This window comes from Halichoerus grypus, chromosome 5 (assembly GCF_964656455.1).
Source record: "Halichoerus grypus chromosome 5, mHalGry1.hap1.1, whole genome shotgun sequence".
Lineage (NCBI taxonomy): Eukaryota > Metazoa > Chordata > Mammalia > Carnivora > Phocidae > Halichoerus > Halichoerus grypus.
This window is the reverse complement of record NC_135716.1, coordinates 182,763,863-182,789,342: the sequence shown is the minus strand read 5'-3', so window position 1 is coordinate 182,789,342 and position 25,480 is coordinate 182,763,863. Positions and strand designations below refer to the sequence as shown.

Below are 25,480 nucleotides of genomic sequence, written 5' to 3'. Positions count from 1 at the left end.
GAGCAGTTATTAAAAAGCATGGGCATGCGCAGTTAGTCAGCTTAGAAACAAGTAATATACAAGCAAAATATACAGTGGATGAATCTGTTTTACTTTTGTTTTAATAAATTTGTATTTGGGGGAATTTGGCATATGTTGTATTACTCTTTTCCCCTAGTGGGATAGTACCAGAAAGGAATGCGTCTTGGCTATAAGTTGACATAATATACATTTCAAATCTGATGAATATTTGGTGAATTTACATATTATTTGCAAAGCCAGGAGTATGTTGTCTAAAGCTGATTTTGTAGTCTCAGAGAAGCGACTTCAGAGTGCTCTGATTTTCAGTTTAGAAAATGTGGTTCCAGAGTTGGGGTTCAGCGGCTCAGTGAAAGCGGCTCTCCCGCGCTCCCCCGTGACTCCCTGCTTTCTCTGCATGGGGACCGCAGCCTGGCCGCGTGGCTCAAAGGGTGCAGGGGAGGGCAGAGTCTCTGTCTTGCGTGCCCCCTCATTCTGAAATGGCTTTTTGTTAAGTGTGCACATGCACGGTGTTAAGTGTGCACACGCACACGCCGCGTGGACCAAGCCTGACCCTCCACTGTAATGAACGCGTTCATCACTCTGAAAAGTTCCTGGGGGCTCTCTGCTGTTCCTTCCTCCCACTCTCTTCACCTTTTGTGGAATCTTTGAAGCTGTTAGGCCGAAAAAATGATACTGTTGAGGATAAAATCATGGGTAGAAAGGTATTTAACCTGCAGTTTTTAGGGTTTTTTTTTCCTGAGGACTAGTGGAAGTAATGTGATGATTATAACTGTAGGTTGCTCTATCATTGATAGAAAGTTTTGAGAAAAACACACATATCTTAGAACAGACTGTCTTTGAGAAGCTTGGCAGAGATGCATTTCTAGAAAGGTTGAAGAAATGGTAGAGATGGTGACTGTTGTTGGAAGGGCACAGAGGACCAAATGCTTTTATTTTTTTAGTTTTTCAGTAGATGATATTTCTAACAAATTCTATCATGAAAGGGTAATAGGAATATAATCCCCACTTAACTGAAGGATATACTTAGCTCAAGTGCATTTTATTCTAGTCTGTTTTATTGAATGACGTGGTGATTTATTTATTTATATTTATAGGTAAACAGATTTTTTTTTGCCTCTCACTGTAATAAACTTTTGTCTGGACATTTTCTCTTTTTCACCTCTGAATACACTTGCTGAGGTTAGTTTCCGGTGAGCATAATATTGTTGAGTTGCTAGACATTTGGTAAAGAAGTAGTGAGATAGATAGGGTTCTGTTGTAATGTTAGTTTCCGGCTGTCTCCTAGCTTTCTGACTCTGAATTTTCTCAGCTGTTTATTTTTCATTTCTTTTCGGTTCTCCCATGTATTTTGTTTTGTAAGTAATATGCTTGAGGTAAACATGGCAGCATTTGTGTCATGATTTAACCTCATTAGAAATGATGTTCTTTGTCCTGTGTCTGTTTAGTTGAGAAATGAGCCAATTCTCTGTGCTTATAAATGCTGGCAGGTCCTTGGCAAAAAACAAAAAGAAACTAACCTAGAATACAAATTGAGTGTGTTGGAAAACATGTCCCTCTAAAAAGTGATCCAGACATTGAGAGCTTACTATGGGTGAGGATTTCCCTGGAAAAGTGTTCTTCACTGGAACTCTGATGACCTAATGGTCTCCTGACAGTGAAGCTTGGTTGTGTATTTCTGTGATGTTATTAGTGTGTACTATGGCGGCGTAGTTCTCCAGTTTAGATCGAGGATAGCATGCATGTTAGTTATGCCCCTAAAGTTCTGGGGGGTTAGTAGGATTTTTGATCATTCCTTGTTTAATTCAGTGACTGGTCATCATTTTGGAAGGGGACTGTCTTGCAGTAGACGAGCCTTCTGTGCCCCTTGATGTAAAAATGCCAGTTCTACCAGCGAGGGATTTGTTTTGGGTTGAAGAAGCCTCCTTAGTCTTTGCATGCACTGGTAGGTATAAATTCAGTCCATTTGTAGTCAACCAGTGCCTGGCCTCACGGAAGAAAAGGGGACTCCTGGAGGAGACCCGAAAATGGTAATTTGGTTCCTGAGCCACTCTATCTGGGGCCCAGGAAGGGAGCTAGGAGAATCTTTTGTATACATCAAGTTTCAGCTTGGGTCAGTCCTTTGGGAAAAAATAAAATAAAAAGCTATGCAGGTCCCATAGCTTCTAGAATTCATAGCGGACCTGTTGCTTTAACAGATTTCAGGTTAAGTAGAAAATTGCCAGATTGTTTCTGTGGGAAAACGTATGTATGTTCCAAATGCCTGTCTCAGTGAAACGGCTCTGGCAACAACGTGTGGTTGAAGGGCTCCCCAGGTGTGCCCTGTCCTTGAGCCCTCCTTTTAGGCATTAAATTATATTCCAGGACCCTTGAATATTAGGGACGTACTACTTCCTGGTGGCCTTTACTTTCCTCCACCCCAATTAGCAAAATTATTCGTAGATTATTTATTGGCACAAATTTATTCAGAGCCACTTATTTGTCAGAACTTGGGGAGAGTTCTGTGTGTTTTTTACTTAGATTGTCATCATTTCCTTCCATGGAATCATCTGTGGGAATTCGGTTGGTTGTAGTGAGAGCGGTTCCTTACTACTTGGGCTGCTATCATGTTGGAATGGGTTGGTGTCTCCGCAACTTTTGGCAGGGGTTAAACTGGTACAGCATTTGGGCCAACATATTTTTGTGAGTTGGTGAATTTTAGAAGTGATTTAGAAGATGTTAGCAGAAACCTCTCTAGGTGCTCTTTCCTCTTGTTTTAAGAAGAAATTATTTGATAAGTACATGTGTTTTGATAATGAAGGGGTGTGTGTAGATACTTGATCTGAGTTGGTACCCTTTTTCTCATTTTCATAGGAAATCTTTTAGTAAAACACAGCCTGACTGCCGGTACACCGCTGGCTTCTTGCCTCCTCCTGCGAGCCGGCTGGAGCGGTGTGAGCACCAGCGCTTTTTTTGGTGGCTATCGATTGCTGCCGGAGTGCTCCCAATTGCTTGCATGCCTCCCAGCAACAAATACATATGTGACAGACTTCATGGGAGATGAGCACTCCCGAGAAATGAAATGCTAGTTTACTTTTCAGTAGCTATGGAACTTAAAAAGAGAAATCATGTTTTTAGAATCGTGGCCTTAAGGCACTAACACACTTGTATCTAGTGCATGAAGCTCTGCACGTTATTTTTAACAAAACCTAATCGGGGGAACAGAAGTCTGATGTTTATAGAGTTTGTTTATTTATTGATTGCTCTGAGCCATCAGAAAGAATATGCTGTTCCTTTTAATAAAATCCTTTTGGGCAGTTGTCTATATTTTAATATAGAAGTATTTTTGGAATTTGATTTTAACAAGGTAAACTCTGATGTTGGATACTGTGGGATGCAACGTAACTAGGGGCCTGGAAGAAGGGTGGTACTTAAATCAGGTCCTGTTTTACTTCCAGTGGTGACATTTATGTTCCCATTTACCCTCCCACCCTTGAGCCATCATTTGCACTGCCGGTTAGAGCCTGCGGTCCAGTAAATGCTGGGTACTGTGGATCCTGAAATCAGGGAATGTAGCCTGCTCCAGTTTGGTTTTAGAGAGCTGACTAAAGATTACTGCGTGATCATGTTCACTTCCTTTAGTAGTGGAAGGAATATGGAAATTATTTGCTGTAACTGTTAATTGTTACGCTTGCTGTTGCTGCAAAGTATGTATGTCGAGATTTAGACGGTAGCTTTGTGTTGCAAAACAAAACCTTAGCTCTTTTTTGTCCTTTTTAAAACAAACTATTCTAATTTCTTAATGAGGAAGATGGGTAAATAATAACAAGATATTGAAGCCTAACCTGTCAGATACTTTTCATTGTCGGAGATTCCTGTTGTCAAGCTTCTATTAATTCTGTGTAATTCCAGTAGAACTGCAAGTTATTTTGCTTAAAATGTTTTTTCTCCCCTCTGTGCAGTGAGAGTTGAATGTGAGAACAGATCTTAATAGATAGAGTTACACAGTTTATTTTATCATGTATCACTTTATTGCTGTCTTCTAGAACATTGTTATACTAAATGTTCCAATAATGGAAATTTTATGCAGCTACTTAAAATGAAGCAAATTTGCAAAAACTCAATTTTGGAACTCATTCCTTGAGGAGAGGAAAAAAACTCACCACACTGTGACCAAATTAGATTTCTGATATATTGGCAACTTACCAAACACTGTCATTTCCAGAAAACAGGGTGTGGGGTCCAGTGGAAATGTCAGTACTTCTCAAACACTTATAATTGGAGATATTTTGGGTTTTAATATGATTGTATGGTTAAATTTTTACAAAAATTTTGTTGGTAACAGGTAATTGAAATTTCATTTTGTGCCTAAATAAAAATGGCTCTACACGGAATCAGGAATGACTTGTGTTCAATTACAGGGGAGTCTTCTTTTCAAGAACTTGATTTTAAATTCTCAGAGATATTAGTTTTACTTACTAGAGCTCCTTTGTTTTGCAGAGATCATGATGCAGCCGTCCTTTTGGATTTCTTTTTAATAATGTGTGACCCTTCACCTTTGATCCCCTGACCTGCATTACCTTGGTAACCATTTCATTTTTTAATTTAATTTCATTTTTTAATTTTGGTGTACAAGCTGTAACATTTCATCTCTCAAAGTGTAACACGCTGATTTCCTCAAATAGAGATACCCCTTTGAGCGATAAATTTGCAAAATGCTGTCTTCATTTTCTGTATTAAAATTCATTTCAGTTTTTAAAATAAAGTGTAATCTGTGTTTTCATCCTTTTAAAATTTAAGTTTAGTGAGTGCATTTCCCCATACAATAGATTTCCTTTTCTATTCGTGTTTTGCAACAGCTAGATTACCTTGCTGATCACACATAACTCACATCCACAGCAGCCAGCCGCCACCTTCTTCCACACACACCCCCTCCCTGTCAGCACGCACCCCTTCCCGTGCAGATTACCTCCTCTTTCTTTCAGAAACGGTGGCAACTTGAGTTTAGCAGTCTTAGCTGCCACGTTCTACAACCTCAGATTACATTTTATATTCTCAAATATTATTGGGACAGAGAGTTGAGCCCCTTAATTCCATGTATGGACTAGAAGATAAGAAAGTCGTCTTTTCCCCAGAAAGTACCTTTCCCCTCCTTTAATATTTATTTATTTATTTGAGGCATAAGTTAATAACAAGCAACATTTTTAACATGGTCAGAAATGTGCTTTTGTCTCTGCTGCAGCCTGGGTAGTCAGCTGCGGTGGTCTGCATACCTGATTGCTTTATGACATATGCTGTTTTGTGACTGCTGTTGAGACATTTTTAATTGTATTCTGCTTTTCAGAAAATTCTTACTCAAAAGCAAAACAAACCAAAGTCTAAAAACAAAAATCAAACTTGAGTTAGTTCTTTGAACTGGCAGGAAATTCCTAAGAAATCATGTTCCTTAAAAAATCATGTGAAATTTCTTAGCATGGTCTGCTGAAGCGCAGATTATTTTTTAAGTGTCTCATTATTTTATTCTCTAACATTTAATGCTGATGCTTTAATTGCACACAGCTGAAGCTGCTAAATGAGCACTGAAATGGATTTAAGTCCTCTCTGAGCTTTGTTGATACCTATAAAAGTTTATGTCATTCATTAGAACCACAAATTAAAATTAGTTGTAGTGAGCTGTTCACTGGAGATTGGAACCTCATGAACACTTCCTCGGGCTGACTAGCTTGTTTTTGTCTTTTATACTTACGTACCTGCAAGCCTGCCTTCGACCTTGGCTATCTTTTCACAGAATTGCAAAATACCAAGAGCTGAGAAATACAAATTCTATGATTACAAAGCCAGGATGTACATGGAATGAATGTCCCGGTAGTTAAGAGCAACTTACTTGTTGCCTTGCATTTTAAGTTTTTTTTTTTTTAAATTTTTTTAATGAGAATGCTTTCAGAGTTGTGTAGGAATGTTTTCCAGATCCCACCCATTATTTGTTCCTCTGATGCGTTTTCCTTCCCACCCTGAAGGAATAGTGCACAGCTTGAGTTTATTGCACAGAGTGTGCTCTACTCTTCTTGCTGAAGCTCCCTGTAGCCAGGGAGGGGCCCCTGAGGGGAGTGGCCTGATGGTCCCCAGAGAGTCACAGGCTCCCTGTTGACAGAATCAGGGCCTCTTGACCTCTTCCCCGTAGGCTCCCATGGCTCCTAGAGATGGCCAGCTACTTCATTCATCAGTCCAGTAGTAGCTGAAGAGACATAAATAGGTGCACAAGAGAAATGTTTTTATTGTGATATTTTATTTTGCAGTTAGGTCAGTTAGGTTTTCTTTAAAGTTTTCTGCTTAGTACATTTTAAGATAACTTAATTTTTCTAAGAGAGCTAGTGTATGGACATATTTATTACTTACTTTCAAGAAGCATTGTTTATTTGGTTCGTATTTAGGGATACTAGTAAGTTGTAAGCCACATGGATGTAGTTTTTGTAAGTTTTTGATTCAGAGAAAACTCTAGTCTGGGAGTCAGAAAAACCTGCTTTTGACTAGCAGGGTATCTGGATGTGCCATTTGTACCTTTTAAGGTAGTTCTATGAAACTAAAGAACTGGAATAGAAAGACTTCAAAAGACTGTCATGTTGATGTTATTAAAAACACTGAAATCAGTTGTACAGTTCAATAGTATAGGAGTTTGTAAAACATCTCATGGATTCACCTTCAGTTTTATCCTATGTGAAATGTAGATATTATCATGTCTCCTACTTGCTTTTTAGGGTTGTTGGCAGGATAAATGAAACACTGTATGCTGCACACACTGGGAACCAGAGGGAAGGTGCTTTTGAAATTAAACGTCATCCTATGGCTGTGCTGTTGGCGGCGTGACTGTCACACCGAGAGGCAGTTGTAGTGAGGTCTGTGGTAAAGGCCAGGAGCATGGGCTCTGGGGCCGGGTTGCCTGGGGTCCAGTGCCTCCTCCCATTTCGGCCCCTTGCAAGAGGTTTGACCTCTCTGTGCCTCGGTTTCCTCCTCTTTCAAATGGAGCTGAGAAGAATAGCCCCCTGCTCAAGAGGGTCATGGTGCGTCTTTGGGGGTGGATGTCTGCGAAGTAGCCAGAGCAGGGCTGACACGCGGGTCGGCAGTGGCTGTGGCGTGCTGGCCAGATCCTGCCCACCGGGAGAGACCCAGGCAGGGTGGGGTGTCAGTGACACGAATTCTGAGGGGGGCCTCGCAGGAAATGAAGCTTCAGAGAGCTTCCCTGTTAGTATCCTGACGTTGTCTGCGAGAGCCAGGTGTGCTTCCGGGGAGAGGGGCTAGGATGCTTACGGTTACTGGGCACCTCTGAAGCAGATGCAAGTTCAGGTGTGTCAAGGTAAATCTGGGCTCCTAACCGTCCAGAAAGAAAAGCTTAGATTTAAGAGCACTTAACCCTTTCATGTTAGTGGATTTTGGCTGTGGAGATGTAAGAAAAGAGACCCGTGGGAGAGACGCCCCATCTTTCACTGTTGAGCTGGCTCCCAAGGAGTCAGAAAACTGTATGAGGCTTCAGTGCTTCCTCCTAAGTTGAAGAAGTGGAAGGAAGTCACTGTTGGGGGGCGGGGTTCACATATTTTTCCAGGTGCTTTCTGTACATTTTAATCATCTAGATTTATCTGTGAGGTGAGTGGTGTGTTCACCCTCTTTTGCACCTGAGAACACTGATGATCAGGTGGTTAAATCAGCCCTCTTAGGGTCATACTCCTAGGAAATAATGGAACTGGTACTTAAATCCAGGTGCTGTCCTTCTCCTGGCACCTGCTTCCTTATTTTACTGGCAAACGTGGCTGCACCCCTCAGAGGAAGTAGTTCTGCCGTTTGGTTGCAGGGGACTCAGCCGTGTGCATTACGTCCCTTCGCCATTAGCAGCCCTGACTTAGTGACCTGCCACCACCACTGCCAGGAGGGCTCCATCCTCCATGCGGCACTTCGAGGGGCTCCATAGCAGTGGCTTCCTCCATCGTGGCTGCACATCCAGGATCACTGTTCAGCTTTGAAATATGGAGCCCTGGCCGCGTCCCAGGCTCCGATCTGGCCATTCTGGCAGAATTGGTAGGTTCAGAAATACAGGAAGTTTATGTTATGAACAGAAAAGAAATGTAAATAATTGGTGCACATGTAGACCTGTGCTTCCAGAACATGGGCCAGTGCTCTTAATTCTATAGTTAGCTACACTGTAAGTTAAATGGGCCTTTCTGGGCCAGTTTAGTAATTCAGCCACCTGTAATCAGTACCCCTTCTGTGGGAAAAATCCCAGCCATCCACTCCGTAGGATATAGTCCTCTGGAATTGGGCATCTGACCATCCCCAAAACCAGGTTTGAAGTTAGTCACAGAACTGAATACAGTTAGGGGGCTCTGACTTCTTCCTCTCTCACTTCTTTTTTCTCCCATCTTGTATGCTTCCCCCCGCCCCTGTCCTTTCCCCAAGCTCCCAACTTCTTTTTCTCCTGTCCTTCCTCTTTTTCTTTGTCTCCATCCGTGGGCCAGATCCCTCTGGGTGTGTCTATCCTTTGGACCCCAAAGCACTTGAAATCCTCCAGGAGGCCTAGCACGAAGTAGCTGTTCATATCGACATTTCTTTTTTTTTTTTTTTAAAGATTTTATTTATTTATTTGACAGAGAGAGACACAGCGAGAGAGGGAACACAAGCAGGGGGAGTGGGAGAGGGGGAAGCAGGCTTCCTGCTGAGCAGGGAGCCCGAAGCGGGGCTCGATCCCAGGACTCTGGGATCATGACCTGAGCCGAAGGCAGACGCTTAACTGACCGAGCCACTCAGGCGGCGCTATCGACATTTCTTAATATGTCTTCATATCGCTCTTTTAGAGGAGTAAGCACTACCCCTCATTAGCCTGAACACTGTCAGCTTTCGTTGGCGATTCACTGAATAGGACGGAATGTGGGGCAGTAGGATGGACTTGACCGTTCTTGAGGCACTGGTGTCAGGCTTCTAGTGTGTTTGCCGCCTAGTTTTTTAGAGCTGGGCTGTGAGGCCATCTGGGACTTCTCACGTTGTTCCTGAGAGGGGAAGGCCTTTCCTCGGGGCGCTTTGCTGGTCCAGACGTGCTGCTCGGGGCGCCTCCCCCTCCGTCACACTGACCGAGGGGAGCAGAGCAGAAGCTGGGACACCTGTGCGTGTGTACCATTCACTGTCTGCCTCGAGAGATGGTAGTGAAGCAGCCAGCCCTTCTGCGTCGGTGCCCCCCGCCCCCTCCCGTGAACAGCTTCTGCGGGGCGGAGTGCTTTGGTGTGACCTGAGGGCCTCCTCACGGCCCCCATCCGGCCGCCTTAGGGGCCGTGCTGATGGAGGTTAGCCCTTGTTCAGGCATCGCGGAGACTGGGAGACCCACTCCAGGGATGAGAAGGCGGTTTTGCCATTCTTCAGCGGCATCAGCTCTAGCCAGAGAGGGAGTTAAGAGGACGAGAGGGGACAGCAGTGTGGCGGCATAGTCAGGAGATCACAGGAAACGTCTCCTGTTTGTTCTCATTTGTGCTTCTTGTTTCCCTGGGGAACTGGACTGTGGGACATGCTTCAGAATCCTAGGATTCCTAGACCAGACTTGTCACTGCGCACACATCTTCACCTGGGTTCACAGATCCGCCACATGATGACAAGGAGCACACACGTGCCTCCCTCAGAACTTTGGTTATTCGGGTTTGATCATCCAGTCCTTTCTCTCTCCTGTGCTGGTCCTTTTGAGTACTTTACCCCTCTTTGCCCTTCATTTTTCCAAGGAGAGACCCGAGTGATTGTTTTACTTCTCTCGCTACGGCGGCAGGAGGCCTGGTAGGGAGGGTTGGAGCTCGGGCTGGGCTGTTTGACGTGGTTTTGCCTGCTCGAGTACATGTTGCAGCATCTGGTACGGGAGCTTGTGTGTAGTAGGCGCTCAGCAAACACTCGCGCTTTCCGTTCTCATTAGCACAGGTAATTAAGAACAGGAGCTGATAGACTGCACGTATCTGTGCAGAGATATATCTGTAATTAAAGTTTTAATTAAAGAAACACCAGACCAGGCAGATGGTTCTTATGCCTGCATCCTGTAAACCAAACAGCCATGGCTTTTCGATCTTGCAAATAAGCAAAGGGGAGACTAGCATCACCCGTGGACAGCACCAGAGGGGAGGGGGACTCGTATTAACTAGCCATAATCTAATTTTGGTAGTACTCTATGTGATGCCAAATCCAGGGATAATCACTGCAGTTTGAAATGGAAATACGATACATCAAAGTTATGTCCCAACCGAAGCTTTTAAGCCTCCAGTCAAGGGCATTACCACAGCCCAGCTGGTATATCACAAGGCATGTGGTTTTGTGCTAGATCACAAAAGCTGACAGAGTGTTATTTAGGATCATCAGCTAAATACAGTATTAGAGTGCTATCATCCTGATTTTTCGGGTTTTGCCACCTTATAGCAATGCAGTATTGAGATATGGGATGTGTGCCTGCTTGGCTCATGCAGGTCCTCTGTGCTGTTTATGTCACAGTGACCTTAATGACCATCCAAGTGCAGAATTTAAAAAACAAAACCACCACAGGGGATAACAGAAAAAAACTTAATCTCAGGTCTTACCATTTAGAACAACCTCCACCCAGGGAGCCCCATGAACTTGTTCAGGTCGTGCGCTGTTAGCAGGAGGCCTGAGCAGTGCAGAGAAGAGGCTTTGGGAGGTCTGCGCCAGTTCACCTTAACCTCCTGGGGTGCATCCACTACTTAGCCCCCAGTTTCTTACCCATCCTCGTGATCATTTACTCCTCCATGCTCATGATTTTCTTGCATTACTGCATTGCCGGTGGGCAGTTCTGTAGCTCAGTTAGATGCCAGTTAATATAGTTATGTTTTTACCACCTACGTCTCACTCATTTGTTTTCTGCTTGGTAGAACCAGCGTTGAAGATGTTCATTTTCTATTTCACTGTGAAACATCTTAGTTTAGAGGGTTAGGAGAGTAGTTTCTACTTTGCTTAATGGTAGGTGACCTTATCCCCTGTTTCTTTGAGGCAAAGTAGGGCTCTCACCAGAAAAAGCCCGTGCCCCACCGGGGTGTATATAGGTGTCTCCGCATTAAAGCCCGTGCCACACCGGGGTGTATACAGGTGTCTCCGCATTAAAGCCCGTGCCACACCGGGGTGTATACAGGTGTCTCCGCATTAAAGCCCGTGTCACACCGGGGTGTATACAGGTGTCTCCGCATTAAAGCCCGTGCCACACCGGGGTGTATACAGGTGTCTCCGCATTAAAGCCCGTGCCACACCGGGGTGTATACAGGTGTCTCCGCATTAAAGCCCGTGCCACACCGGGGTGTATACAGGTGTCTCCGCATTAAAGCCCGTGCCACACCGGGGTGTATACAGGTGTCTCCGCATTAAAGTCCGTGTCACAAAGTGGTAGAACGCAAAAGTACTTTAACTCCTCTTCATGCCATCTGTAAGTCAGAACTCCGTCATCCTAGCAGAAATGCCAAATCCATGAACCCATGATGCGCTGTGAGTGACGCATGTGTATGACGGGTAGAGAGAAGTGTTTCTGTCATCTTTTTGCTCAGGGAAGACTTCAGTTATTTGGGGAGATACTGTGTGTTTTCAGAAGAAGCCAGTTCAGTGTAAGCTACTTTGAATAAGTGGTCTTCGGTGTTTGTGTCCAGGAAATATTGTCAGACCCACAGAGAAGTGCTCCTAGGTAGTGAGTTGCCATTTTACGTGCAGAGTTTGAACCTGATTGGCTCTGAAGTCTGTTTCTTCTCTCACCTGGTCAGAGACCTGAGCACGTAACCCTGGCGTGTATAGCACGGTGTTCGGTTGTAGGAGGTTTCCTAGGAGGCGATGGGCACCACAGGAGCGCCTCCCTTCAGGGTAGCAGATTGTTGTTTCTCCACAGGGAGAAGGAAACATCAGCAAACAAACCCACCTGGAATAGCAGGTTTTTCATTTCTTATTCTGTGGTGGGTTTGGAGAGAGCTTTTGTTCCCTCTGATACCTGGGTGCTGATGGAGTGGGCGGTGGCGTGTTGTCTACCCTCCAGTGACTTAAATTCAGACACTTCCTCTTTGGTTCAGTATTTATTGAATGCCTAGTAGGTGCTGTCCTAGTTACCAGGAATAAAGCAATCAACAAAAGAAGGCCATTCCCCTCAAAAAGCTTATTTTCTGGTTGGTGGGGAGGGGTCACAGCCAATAAACAAACAAAAAATAAGTAACAGTAATTGAGTGATTATATGTGCCGACATTTATTCACTAGTTACTCCTCAGAGCACTGAGGAAGCAGGTTCTCTTGTCCTCGTTTTGCAGGCGAGGAAACCGAGCTCCAGTGCTCAGTGTCCCAGGACGTGGTGCTGCTGGTCTTCCAACCCCAGTGACCTGCCTCCGGCTTTCCTGCTCTTCACACCATGCAGTTTTCTCTTTTAAACAACGGCCTAATGTGTTTATTTCTACATCAACACAGAAATGTTGATGCTACTAAGTGTGATGAGGAGCAGTGAAGCAAAGTGAACCTTTGGGAGGGCTCCTGGATGTCGGCCTGGGGGTGCGCAGGTGTGTGCTCTTTGAGAGGGTGTGACTTGAGCAGGTGTCTGGTGAGGTGATTTGAAGGAAGTGACACAGATCCAAGTAGTGTCTGGAGTGAGAGTACTCCAAGCAGAGGGAAGGCAGAAGCAAAGGCCCCCAGGTGGATGTGGGTTTGGCAGTAGCGGAAGAGAAGCAAGGAGAACAGCAAGGAGGCCAGTGTGGCTGCTCTGAGTGGGTGTGGTGAGAAGAGTAGGATGAGGTAGCCAGGGCCCATGTTCCACAGGGCCTGGCGGGGCACAGTAAAGTCTTCTGATTTTAGTGAACGAGAACGGAAGCCATCCGAGAATTGTTGAGCAGGAAGACACCATGATTTCAGGGATCCCTCTGAATGCAGTGCAGAGAACAGTCTAGGGCAGGGGTTGGCAAACCGTCACCTGAAGGCCAAATCCAGCCAGCCACCTGTTTTTGTGCAGCCAGCAAACTAAGGTGCTTTTTACATTTTTTAAATGGTTGAAAAAACTAAGATGAATAATAATTTGTGGTACATGAAAATTATACGTAATTCAAATTTCAGTGTCCATTTAAGTTCTAGTTTTACTGGAATAGAGCCACGCTCATTCGTTTGCATATTGTCTTGAGTCTGCTTTTGAGCCTGCAACAGCTAAGTTGAGTGGTTGCAACAGAGACCATCTGGCCCACAGAGCCTAAAATATTTACTATCTGGCCCTTTAAGAAAGAGTTTGCTGATCCCTAATTTAGGGCTGTAGGGATGGAAGTAAGGAGACCAGTGAGGAGACTGTTGCGAGGGCTGATAGTGGCCCGGACCAGGGCAGTGAGAAGTGGTCAGATGCTGGATGTGTTTCAGAGGAAGGGCTGACAGGTTGTGTGCAAATATGAAGGGTTGGGGTGGATGCCAATGTTTCTGCACTGAGCAGCTGGGAGAATGCAGCTTCTCTTTGCTGAGATTGGGAAGCCCGTGGGAGCCGCAGGTTGGGGAGAAAGGGTGAGGAGAAAGCAAGAGTTGTGTTTTGGACGTGTTAACTCTAACATGCCAAGTGGAGGTGTTGACTAGGCAGTCATATATATGAGTTGTAATCTAGAGGAGAGGCCTAGGCTCGAGCCAGACTTCTCAGTGTTTTCAGCATATAGAAGGTTCTTACTTGCTCTGGGATGCTTGGGGTCTTGAAGGGGGTATGGATAGGGAGAGGTGTTCAAACACAGAGCACTGGGGTGTTAAGAGGAAGGAGGAGGAGGAAGCAAAGGAGAATGGGAAGGAACAACCAGAGAAGGAAAGCCAGGAGAGCGAGGTCTTCTGGAAGAATGTGTTTCAAAGCAGAGAGAGTGATCCTCTGTGTCAAATGCTGCTAAAGGTCAAGTAAGATGGCAGACTGAGAATTGGCCGTGGATCTGGCAGCATGGAGGTCGGTGGTGACTTTGATATGAGCTGGATGAGTGAAGTGGTGAGGACAAAAGCCCTGTCCCAGCTGGTTCAAGCAAAAATGGGAGGACAGGAAGCGGAGCTGCTGCATTTAAAGAGTTCTGCTTTCTGCTGCCCAAATGCAGGCTGTGAGGGCAGAGTAGGGTTTAACCTGGGATTGGGATTTGCCGGGGGAATACTGATGGTGGGGGAAGGCGCAAGGGAGTTGAGCGCTGGTGTGATGAAGGACTGCATACTGTAAACCAGACAGGTTGCAAAAGGGAAGCACGAGGGAGATGAGGGCAGTGAGAGGCCATGGCGTCAGGGGGATTCGAGGAATAGGATCAGGAACGGTTGGAGTAGGGGGCGCGCCTGGGTGGCTCAGTCGGTTAAGCGTCCAACTCTTGACTCTTGATTTCAGCTCAGGTCATGATCTCAGGATTGTGGGATCGAGCCCTGAGTTGGGCTCTGCTCTGGGTGTGGAGCCTGCTTCGGATTCTCTCTCCCCTTTCCCTCTGGCCACCCCCTTTCTCTCTTAAAAAAAAAAAAAAAGAATGGTTGGAGTAGGGATAGTCAGAGAGAGGGATGCTTGAATTTGATATTGAAGGAGTGCAGTTGTGGTTAACATCAAGGCCTAGGGCAGGGCTGTCCAGTAGAAGTATAATGTGAGCCACATGTGTAATTTTGAATGTTTTAGAAGCCATATTTTAAAAAAGTAAAGAGAAACAAGTGAAATTAATTTTAATGATATGTTAGCTCAATATATCAAATACCATGGAATATGCAATCAATATAAAAATTATTGAGATATTTTACATTTATTTTGTAATAAGTCTTTGAAATCTGATGTGGATTTTATACTTTCAGCACATCTTTATTCAGACCAGACACAATTTCATAAGTGCTCAGTATCCATGTGTGGCTCATGGCTTCCATCTTGGACAGGTTGGGGATGCTCGTGGAAGTATGGTTCAAGGTTATTAGAGAGGAGTGGGTCAAGGAACAGGCCAATGATTAGGAAGGATTGTCTGCATGGATCTGAAACCACTTATGCCTCCTGATGAGAGTAACAGGGTTGGAGAGGCAGAAGGGGGATGCTGTGGCTGTTGGTAGGATCTGTGCCTCAGTGGCCACTGTTCTAACCTTCTGCCTGCCGAGGAACATTTCCTGACCCTGATCCTGTCCTACTTCTCAAAGCATCTGTGAGGTTCTGAGGGATTGCTCTTGCCTCATTTCAAATCCAGGTGGTACCTCCTTGGGATGATGGGTTTGGGACAAGATTTCTGAGTCACAGTGAAGTATCAAAACACAAGGCCATAATTTTGATAAGCTCTTCCAAAAATGGCAGCTTTTCACTTGGGTTTTTATTTTCATCCAGAAGGCTTTTCATTGACTCACTAATGAAAATGTTAACTCCATGTGGGCAACTCATTACAGCCATCCCCGCGCCCTCCCCGCCAACCCCCCCCGAAAAAAATATCCTTTAGATTCTTACCTTTATTTTGTCATATCTTTAGATTTCTATCTTTATTTTGGCATAATCCTTGAATACCTCAAATGTTAGTTTATACTTCATCCTAGATATGTTTGAATCCCTACAGAAGCCAGCATTTGGTAGCTTTGAGGCAGTCTCATGTGATAGAAGCAACAGCATACAAAACCTGCCTGTCCTCATCCGATGCTTTTGAAAGGGTGGGCATGGTCAGCCTTTTACTGTGTAGAGGAGTTGTATATATATACGGCGCATGTGCACGCTCACTCTGTTACGTGTGTGTGTGTAATAATTTACATAGATAAATTTATATATTCGGCTTTGATCCACAATGTGTGTTTAAAGATTAATAAAAATTGATGATGGGGTCAGAAGCTGTTTTTTAGTCTTGTAGGCCAGGAAAATTAAACTGTCTTGAAAGGGTAAACAGGAACACCTCAGCCACTCACATGGTCTTGGTACTTTCCATACCGATAATGAGCCCCGGGGAAAAAGATGCATGGATACTCCCATTCTATACCTTTATCAAGTTTAAATTATTTTAGCTTCTCTTTAGTTTGTTTCCTGTCATATTAAGATTAACAAACAAACAAAATCCTCAAAAATCGTACCAGCCCCAATGTTTAGGAAGAGTCTGTTTTGAACCATGTGTTTGTGAACCTTATGTTCTTGGATGACCTCTGTTTTGAAGGAGTAATTGCTTGTTCATTTCATATGAACTAATGTCACAAGAATGTGGGGTCTAGGTAGTTTGTCTTGTTAATGTCCAGACTTTAGTAATTCCATGAGGGTGTCACAGAGTCTTCCTGGTCAGTAACTGTGCACCTGCTGTAAATATAATGTCCTTCTGGCACCAGTGTACTCATGTGAAAGAAAACTCAGTAAACACAATTTAGTAATAAGGAAAGCTTACTCATTACATAAGTTTTCTTAAACTCTCTTTATTCTAATTAAAATGTTTCCATCTAATAGGGAAGTAGGTGAATACTAAGAACTTGAAATTAAGCAAGAAATTAAAAGAACATTGATGGCTTTATTGCAGTTTGTTTTGAGCTTTTTCTCTCCACTAAATGGTGGTTTACTCATAAAGTCACCCCTTCACACATAAATCTTTATGACGAATGGACTGGAATTTATTCCAACAAAAGAAGAGCTAGTTTATGATGCCACTTATAAATGATAACACATGTTATGTACGAGAACCAGAGCATTAGCTTTTTAAAAGCATTGTTAGCATGATTAGTTAATTTGGTCCACACACAATTCTAGTTTCTTTGAAAGTGAAGGTCAGTGTGTCTAGGAGACTGGGGAAGTGAGTGCTTTGACATTTGTTCATTGTTTTTTATTTAGATCTGGGTCACTAGCATGCTCTTGGTATAATTCTTGCCTCAAAAAAATCCAAAGCATAACATTTAAACTTGTACTTTATTCCTTCAGAAATTTACTGCTGACACTGAAACTTGATCCACCCTGGCCGGCATAACCCTAACCAAAGCGGATGCTTGTTCTGTAGTGGGCAAGCCCTTGCCCTCCCTTGTCCTAGAACCCTTGTGCAAGCCAGCTCTCTGGATGCTTCTCTGTGTTGTCATCTGGATTTGCCTTTATTAATAAAGCATTCATTAACTCAAAAAGCCCATGTCTGCATGCAGATGTAGGTGGAGGTGTTCATGAACAGATACAACCTGCCTCACCTGCTCCCCCAGCCCCGGCCTTCTCCCTGCTCCCACCCCTTCCCGGTTTTATGCCTGGCAGACAGGCTCTTTCTGGAGGCCAGCCTGGATGTCACTTCTTCATGAGTCCTTTCCGTGCAGCCTGCCCTGATGGCTCACTTTTTTTTTTTTTTTTTAAGATTTTATTTATTTATTTGACAGAGAGAGACAGTGAGAGAGGGAACATAAGCAGGGAGAGTGGGTGAGGGAGAAGCAGGCTTCCCGATGAGCAGGGAGCCCGATGCGGGGCTCCATCCCAGGACCATGGGATCATGACCTGAGCGGAAGGCAGACTCTTAACGACAGCCACCCAGGTGCCCCTGATGGCTCACTTTTAATGGGCACTGCTTTCCATGTCCGTCTGAGGACCCTTGCCATAGCATATTGTAATTTGTCTCTTTATTGGTGTTTTTAGTCCCCTAAACCGTGAGCTCCTCGGGGCAGGTGCTAGACCTCACTGATTTCGCTTTCCCTAGAGCCCAGCCCAGCATGTGTGCATGGCTGTGAGTGAATGAATGTGGGTGGATGAAAGAGGAAGAGGTGGTGGGGTAATACACTTTCAAGCCAAAAAGTTAAACTTAATTGTTTTGGGGGAAGAGAATAAATACTGTTTTTGTTTATATAGGTCTTAAAATTTGGGTGGCAGAAAGCAAATATACAGAGAACAAGTCAGAATCGGCTGTCTGATTCCACAGAGACAGTCACATTTTATATTAAAAAATGTAATTTACCATTGATCGCCTTGAAATCTTCAGTTTGTTGTTCTGGTGTCTTAATTAACTAATTACTTAATTGAGTAACAACTAGGGGAACAGATCATAAATGTGAGGATGTTCCTTGTAAGAAGCCCACCGCTCTTTTCTTTCCGTGATGTGTCCTTTTTAGCACCATCCTCGAAGCTTGTGAAACTGAGCTGCCTCTCTGCATTGGACACATGCTTGAATATGATGGTTCTTTCATAAGTATCTGGTTCCATGGGAATTCACTAGTCATGCTTCTATCGAGTCAATTTGAGGTTTCGTTGGAAATCATTCCCATAGTAGAAAAACAAAGTAACGGGGCGCCTGGGTGGCTCAGATAGTTAAGCGTCTGCCTTCAGCTCAGGTCATGATCCCAGGGTCCTGGGATCGAGCCCCACGTCGGGCTCCCTGCTCAGCGGGGAGCCTGCTTCTCCCTCTCCCTCTGCTGTGCTCCCTGCTTGTGCTCTCTCTCTGTCAAATAAATAAATAAAATCTTTAAAAAAAAAAAAAAAAGAAAAACAAAGTAGCATCATACATCCTCCCCCTGCAACCAGCTCCCAACTTCCCCTCAAAGATTCATTAGCACGGTGTTCATTGTTTTACCCGAAATCACTCACTTTTAAAATGGCTCTTCTCCTCCAGTAGCATCTAAGCAAGGGGAGGTAAGTGAGATCAGAAAGAACAGACCTTCTGCGGCTTCCTTCCGCATCAGTGTGCGTGTGGTGGTTTAAGGGCCACTGTGGAAGTCACCTGTAGCTTGTTAGGATCTTACGTAATTAAGGAAATGTTAGTCCTACTCCTCATTCAGTATTCCTTTGAAATACTGCATTCCTCTGACCTGTGAAGCTGCTTGGAAGTAACGAGTGTTGGTGCTGAGGATTCAGTTTGAGCAGTCCACCTTCTCAGGCCCGTGCTTCACCTAATGGTGTCTAGCAGGGGAGCCTCTCGAAGCATTGTGTTCTGTTGCATCAATATGTACTTAGACATGCTAATCTGAATTAGAGAGCTGATTGTACATAATGACTCCTTGGGGATGCCGTGGTAGAAAAAAGAAAACAAAAACTTAAGTAGTTTACTGAATATGCATAGTCAGTAAAAAATTCTTCTAAAATTAGTGTTAATTGAATCTGAACCTTGATCATCTTTGAACCTTTAATTTTTAATTCGATCCCTTAAAAAACTCTTGTGGCCTCTTAAAGATACATCCTACAACCAATAAAAGTTACACTGTAATGATTATAAAAAGGCCAAGTTACCGTAGGGAAGTGTCAGTTGTGTGGATATATATGTGAATGAATAGTGTGTGTGTCACATTTATACGTGTTCATACACATACACAGACATATGTGTGTGTTTAATACACAGTGTGGTTTGTCTTTATTCAGATATCTCCTTCTTTGTCTGCCTCTGGGAAATGGGGCACATTTTCTTCAGTTAAAAACAGAAATAGAAGCGATGGTCTTGACCCATTTTACACTTATTTATTTCAGGCTCTCACCACACAGTTGTTCATGGGCGCAGCAAGAAGAGGGACCCACAGAGCTGGAGCCGTGAGGGCTGGCACCCTGGACTTGCAGCTAGCAGAACTTGTAGGGGGACCTTGCCATCCTGCCGCCCCATATCTGGCTCCAAGATAATTCCATTAGTGAAGTGGTTGCACTTAAAACCCAAAGTTAATTTGAACTGAATGTTACTGAAAATGAAGTACATGCAAGTGCCCCACTCTTGCTTTACCCACAGTTGTTATGCGAGAGACCCACAGTCTGACGTGGCTGTGGGAGAGCAGGTCTTTACCCACATGCCACCTGGTCACAGAGGCCTGGGCGATCATCCTCATGCCCAGATGCCACTCTTGGTCCCCTTCGCAAGCTTCTCTTTTCCTAAGAGCACTCATCTCCAGAGTGGTGATATAATTATGTGTTGGTTACTGTCTGTGTCCTGCAGGAATGGAAGCCCCACGAGGGCAGGGCCTCCGTCCTGTTCCTGTCTTCAGTGTGTGGGGTAGGGCCTGGCTCAGTGTAGAGTCCGAACGAATGCTGTTGAATGCATTATAAATGGGTCCACTGGCGTGGCATCCTTTCTGAATGTGCTTTTAATTTGCCTTTTATAGATAACTTTTAAAAAATGATAAAACAGTGAAACTTGGGGGTAAATATAAAAATTTCGTTGGGATTGAAATAAGTGACGGTGTTTTTGAGATGCCAGAGCCAATCAGGGCTTTAGGATATTGAATTACAAATTTACTCTCTGTTCCGGTATCCATGCCTCCTGACGAAGAAGCAGAGGAAATAGATGTAGGAGAGACAGGAGTCCTGTCTCTGGAATACAGGGGCACCTAGGAGATCTTGCAGTTTGGGTTCCAGACCACTGCAAGAGAGCGAGTGTCACAATAAAGTGAGTCAAATGAATGTTTTTGTTTCTGGTGCGTATGAAAGCTGAGTTTACACTATATTGTGATCTATTAAATGTGTTAACAGCATTATGTCTAAGAAAATATTGCTGAAACATGCTAACCATCATCTGAGCTTCCAGCGTGTCGTGACCTTTTTGCTGGTGGAGGTTCTTGCCTCGATGCAATGGCTGCAGACTGCTCAGGGTGCTGGGTGCTGAAGGTTGGGGTGGCCGTGGCGATTTCTTACAACAACAGTGAAGTTTGCTGCATAGATCAACTCTTCCTTTCACAAATTCCTCTAGCATGTGATGCTGTTTGATAGCATTTTCCCCATAGCAGAACTTTTTTTCAAAATTGGGCTCCGTCCCCTTGAACGCTGCCACTGCTTTATCAACTAAGTTTATGGAATATTCTAAATTCTTTGTTGTCATTTCGACAGTCTTCACCAGGAACAGATTCCATCTCAAGATGCTCGTCCATAAGAAACAACTCCTCATCTCGTCGAGTTTTATCCTGAAATTGCAGCGATTCGGTCCCATCTTCAGGCGCCACTTCTAACTCTAGTTCTCTTGCTGTTTCCACCACACCTGCAGTTCCTTCCTGCACTGAAGTCTTGAACACCTCAAAATCATCCATGAGGGTGGGCGTCTGTTTCTTCCAAACTCCTGTTGTGTTGATATTTTGACCTCTTCCCATGAGTCATGAAAGTTCTTCATGGCGTCTAGATGGTGACTCCTTTCCAGAGGTTTTCAGTTTACTTTGCCCAGATCCATCAGAGGAATTCGTATCTAGGGCAGCTGTCGCCTTATGCAATGTATTTCTTAAATAGTAAGACTTGAAAGTTGGAATTCCTCCTTGATCCATGGGCTGCAGGCTGGATATTGTGTTAGCATGCATGGAAACAACATTAATCTCGTACGTCTCCATCAGAGCTCTTGGGTGACCCCATGCATTGTCAATGAACAGTACTATTTTGGAAGGGATCTTTTTTCCTGAGCAGTAGATCTCAACAGTGGGTTAAAAATATTCAGCAAACCGTGGTGTAAACAGATGTGCTGTCCTCCAGGCTTTGTTGTTCCGTTTATAGCGCACAGGCAGAGTAAATTTAGCATAGTTCTTTAGCATAGTTCTGGAATTTGCACAATGGTAAATGAGTATTGGCGTCAGCGTCCAGTCACCAGCTGCATTATCCCCAAAAAGAGAGGCAGCCTGTCCTTTGAAGCTTTGAAGCCAGGCACTGACTTCTCCTCTCTAGCTATGGAAATGCTCAGATACGCCTTCCAGCAGAAGGTGTTTTGTTTCCATTGAAAACCTGTTGTCTCGTGTTGCTGCCTTCATGAATCCTCTGAGCCTGATCTTCTGGAGAACTCGATGCAGCTCCTGTATCGGCTCTCGCTGCTTCACCTTGTGCTCTCCTGTTATGGACACGGCTTTCCTTAAGCCTCACGGACCCACCTCTGCTGGCTTCAGACCTTTCTAATGCAGCTCCGTCCCTCTCTCAGCCTTCAAGCACTGGAGAGTGAGGGCCTTGCTATGGATTACGCTTTGGCTTCAGGGAATGTTGGGGCTGGTTTGATCCATCTAGACCATTAAAACTTCCCCCATATCAGCTCTAAGGCTGTTTTGCTTCCTTACTCATATGTTCACTGGAGTAGCACTTCTGATTTGCTTCGAGAACTCTTCCTTTGCACGCACAACTCGGCTTTTTGGCAGGAGAGGCCTCACTTTCGGCCTGTCTCGGTTTTCAGCGTGCTTTCCTCACTGAACTGAATCATTTCTAGCTTTTGATTTAAAGTGAGAGACATGGGCTCTTCCTTTCACTTGAACACTTAGATACCATCGTAGGGTTATTAACTGGCCTAATTTCAATATTGTTGTGTCACAGGGACAGAGAGGCCCGAGGAGAAGGAGAGAGACGTGGGAACGCCTGGTCTGTGGGACAGTAGGACACACCCAGTGTTTATCAGTAAAGTTTGCCATCTTACATGGATGTGGTTTGTGGCGTCCCAAAATAGTGACAGTAGCAACACCAAAGATCACTGATCACAGGTCACCATAAAAATATAATAATAATAATGAGAAAGTTTAAAATACTGCGAGAATTACCAAAATGTGACCCAGAGACACAAAGTGAGCAAATGCTATTGGAAAAGTAGCACCGATAGACATGCTTTGGTACAGGGTTGCCCCAAACCCTCAACTTATAAAAACTCAACACCTGGGAAGCCCAGGAAAGCAAAGCAATAAAACAGGCTGTTCTTTATTTTAATACTAAGACCTCTAGTGAGAGTTTAGAAAGAAGCATTGAAAAATAAAAATAGGTAGAAAGTAGACATTTTTAACTTTTCTTAATATTTAATAATTTAAAATAATAGATTTTGGCATCAAGTAAACAAGATAAACCAAAATATTTCCTAGATCAAAGGGGCATTAACAAAGACACGGAGGCAGTTATTCTGATGGTACTAACAGAAGTACTTGTGTTCTAGAACACCTACATGTTGCAGGTGTAGGTGTTCTAGACCTCTTTGTTCCTTGTGTGCTGATGTAGGCCACAGTACCGTGTTCTTGAGAACCTTCGAGGAGGATTGGTTTGTTTGTTTGTTTTTAATACAAAGGTCAAAACCCAGGGAAGCCGTATCCTGTGACGTAGGCTGTTATCTCAAGGTGAGTTTATGTGGGGCACTAAGTTGTGCTAAACTGGTTAAAGAACTTCAGCTTCTCAGGTATAGCGTACTGCATTTGTCAGATTGTGTTCATTTCGTTGTGTGAACCTCAGTTGTTCATTGCACACTGAAAGAATCACCTAAAACCAGGAAAACCAAAGGCCCAATTGAGCTTGAATTTTATGTCACGTAGAGAGGTACCCAGCATTTCTGATCAAATCAGTAAATATGTTTCACTTCCTTTTAAATAAAGTGTGAAAATCAAAGAGCAGATTTTTATGTACCACAAAGCAAAACAAAAAAACCTTTCAGGGCATAATGCATTTTTCATTAAACTTACCGCTGAACTATTTTGATTATGTAATCTTATCCTCCCATGAAAGTGTAAGAAGTGTGAATTTTCTGGGGTGAAGAAATAATTGCAGAAGGTGGTTAATGAGGCAGAACTCACAAATCTGCATTTATAGTTTTGTGGGCAAATAAATCATCAGTGGAGGATACAAATGTAAAGAAAAATTCTTGATTGTGTTCAAGAAATGCAAGGTTGAACTTTTTACTAAAATAGAATTTTACAGCCTCTCCGAGGGATGTTGTGAGTATTAAATAAGTGTAATGTGCTCAGAATAGCAACCCAGGGCGTAGTGAGCACTAGGAAATGTGTGCTCTTTATCTCTTACAAGGATTTTAGTACAGAAGACTAAATCATGTTTTAATCATGCGTAATAAACCGAACTGTAATTTAATGTGGTGAATGTCCACTTTAACTCAATCAAGAGTGGCTTTCAAAGCAAGGAAGATCCTGAAACGTTTTTCTTTGGGCTCTTATGCATATGTGCCATGTACGAGATCCCGGGACAGGTTACCCAGGTGACAGCCCCAGAGCCAAGAGATGCAGGAGCAAATGTGTAACTCTTAGTTGTATTTTGAAATACATTATTTTCATAAATCTGAAGATTTGATTGACTTACTTTTTTTTTTTTAGCATGCCCCGTTGCTGTGTGTGTGTACTGCTAAGTTTTATGGAATTAAATCGAGATTTATGACCAGCAGATGCCTAAAGCCGCTGTCAAAATTACATACCTAGCACTTCATTGATTTGAAGTTTTCATTCAACATTCCTGCAGTTTAAAATGTGACAAAGTTTTTCAAGAGTGGTTACATGAGTTAGTGCCCTCTGGTGGCGCACAGAGGACATCAGGCAGAGAGGGACTGACCTGTGAGCCTTCAGCATGCTCTTCTGAGGAGGAGCCATCTTGTGATTGGTTCTTTTCTGAGAGCTTTTCTTTTTGGTGGGTTTTGAAAAGGCCTGTGGTGGTTGATTTATGCCCATCTGTAATTTATTTTTTGTGTGTTGGGTGCTCGTCAGTGCCCTAGTCCTTTAAGCCGTGGCCCTGGAGTTGACTAGTAACAGCCTTATAGGGAGACTTCTTTAGCAGCGTAGTCTAGGATGAATTTCTGGGTGAGAGGATTTTCAGGTGAACTTATTGGAGGAAGGTATACCAACCTTAAGATTTTCCAAGGGGGATCAGGACATCCATTTTTAGATGCATCTCTTAATTTGCCTTTTGAAGAGGGGACCATCTCACTTCTTGGATTGATGGCCTTTGGGTGACTCAGTGGTGCCTCTTGAGACAAACCTACCCAGTGGACTGGAAGTAGGTGGGCATTTGTTGTTCATTTAGATCTTCCCTGGAGGGCAGGCCCCCGGCCTTTCCTGCCTGGGTCCTTCAGCCAGACTCGCTTATTCTTTGGGCTTTGGGGTCAGGCGGACCAGGAACAGCATCCCACCCCCACCTCTGAAAAGCTGTGGGACCCTGGGACAGTTGCTCTATCTTCTGTGAGTTTCTTTGGCTGTGCGGTGTAGCTGCTACTGCCTCAAAACCCACGTCAGGAGATAGTTGGGCGGTGGAAATGAGCTCCTGTGTGAGGAAGTTGTAACCTTTATGCAGATAGCTATTACATACGTGCTACTTTCCTTCTCTTCCCCAAAGCAAGCTCCTCCGTCTTTTTTAAAAGATCATTTAAAAAATGAACTTTTTTTTTTTTTAAGATTTTATTTATTTATTTGACAGAGAGGGAGGGAGAGCATAAGTAGGGGGAGCGGCAGGCAGAGGGAGAGGGGGAAGCAGGCTCCCTGCTGAGGAAGGAGCCGGACGTGGGGCTCGATCCCAGGACCCTGGGATCATGACCTGAGCCGAAGGCAGATGCTTAACGACCGAGCCACACAGGCGCCCCTAAAAAATGAACTTTTAATCTTGAATAATTTTATACTTAGGCCAAGTTGCAAAGGTGGTACGAGTTTACATATTCCCCTTATCTGGTTTCTCCTGCAAGCCTCACTTTGATACTGTTGAGGTTTCCTGATAACTTTTCATATATAATCCCTGGGAACTTTGATCATATTTGGCTTAAAGTGCCAATTTAGCACTTGGCTAAAGCTGAAATGTTTGCCTGAATAACCTGAATTCTGCTGAAGATGTGGCATTTGCTTCCAGATCATCCTTCTGTTTTTACCTTGGTCCATGTCTATGACCACTTGACAGTAGAGTAGT

At 43.9% G+C, this 25,480-nt stretch overlaps 1 protein-coding gene across 15 annotated transcripts in view; it reads left to right on the top strand.

Annotated features, from left to right (window-relative positions):
* CAMTA1 (calmodulin binding transcription activator 1) overlaps positions 1-25,480 on the top strand; it is an 843,552-nt gene that overhangs the window by 74,205 nt on the left and 743,867 nt on the right. The window contains exon 4 of one of the 15 annotated variants that reach the window (XM_036064534.2): positions 20,702-24,267. The exons of 12 other annotated variants lie outside the window; for them this stretch is intronic. In XM_036064534.2, coding sequence (XP_035920427.1) covers positions 20,702-20,779 — 78 coding nt within the window. In that variant the 3' untranslated portion in view covers positions 20,780-24,267. 2 more of the 15 variants (XM_036064538.2, XM_078073851.1) reach the window with 2 other exon arrangements.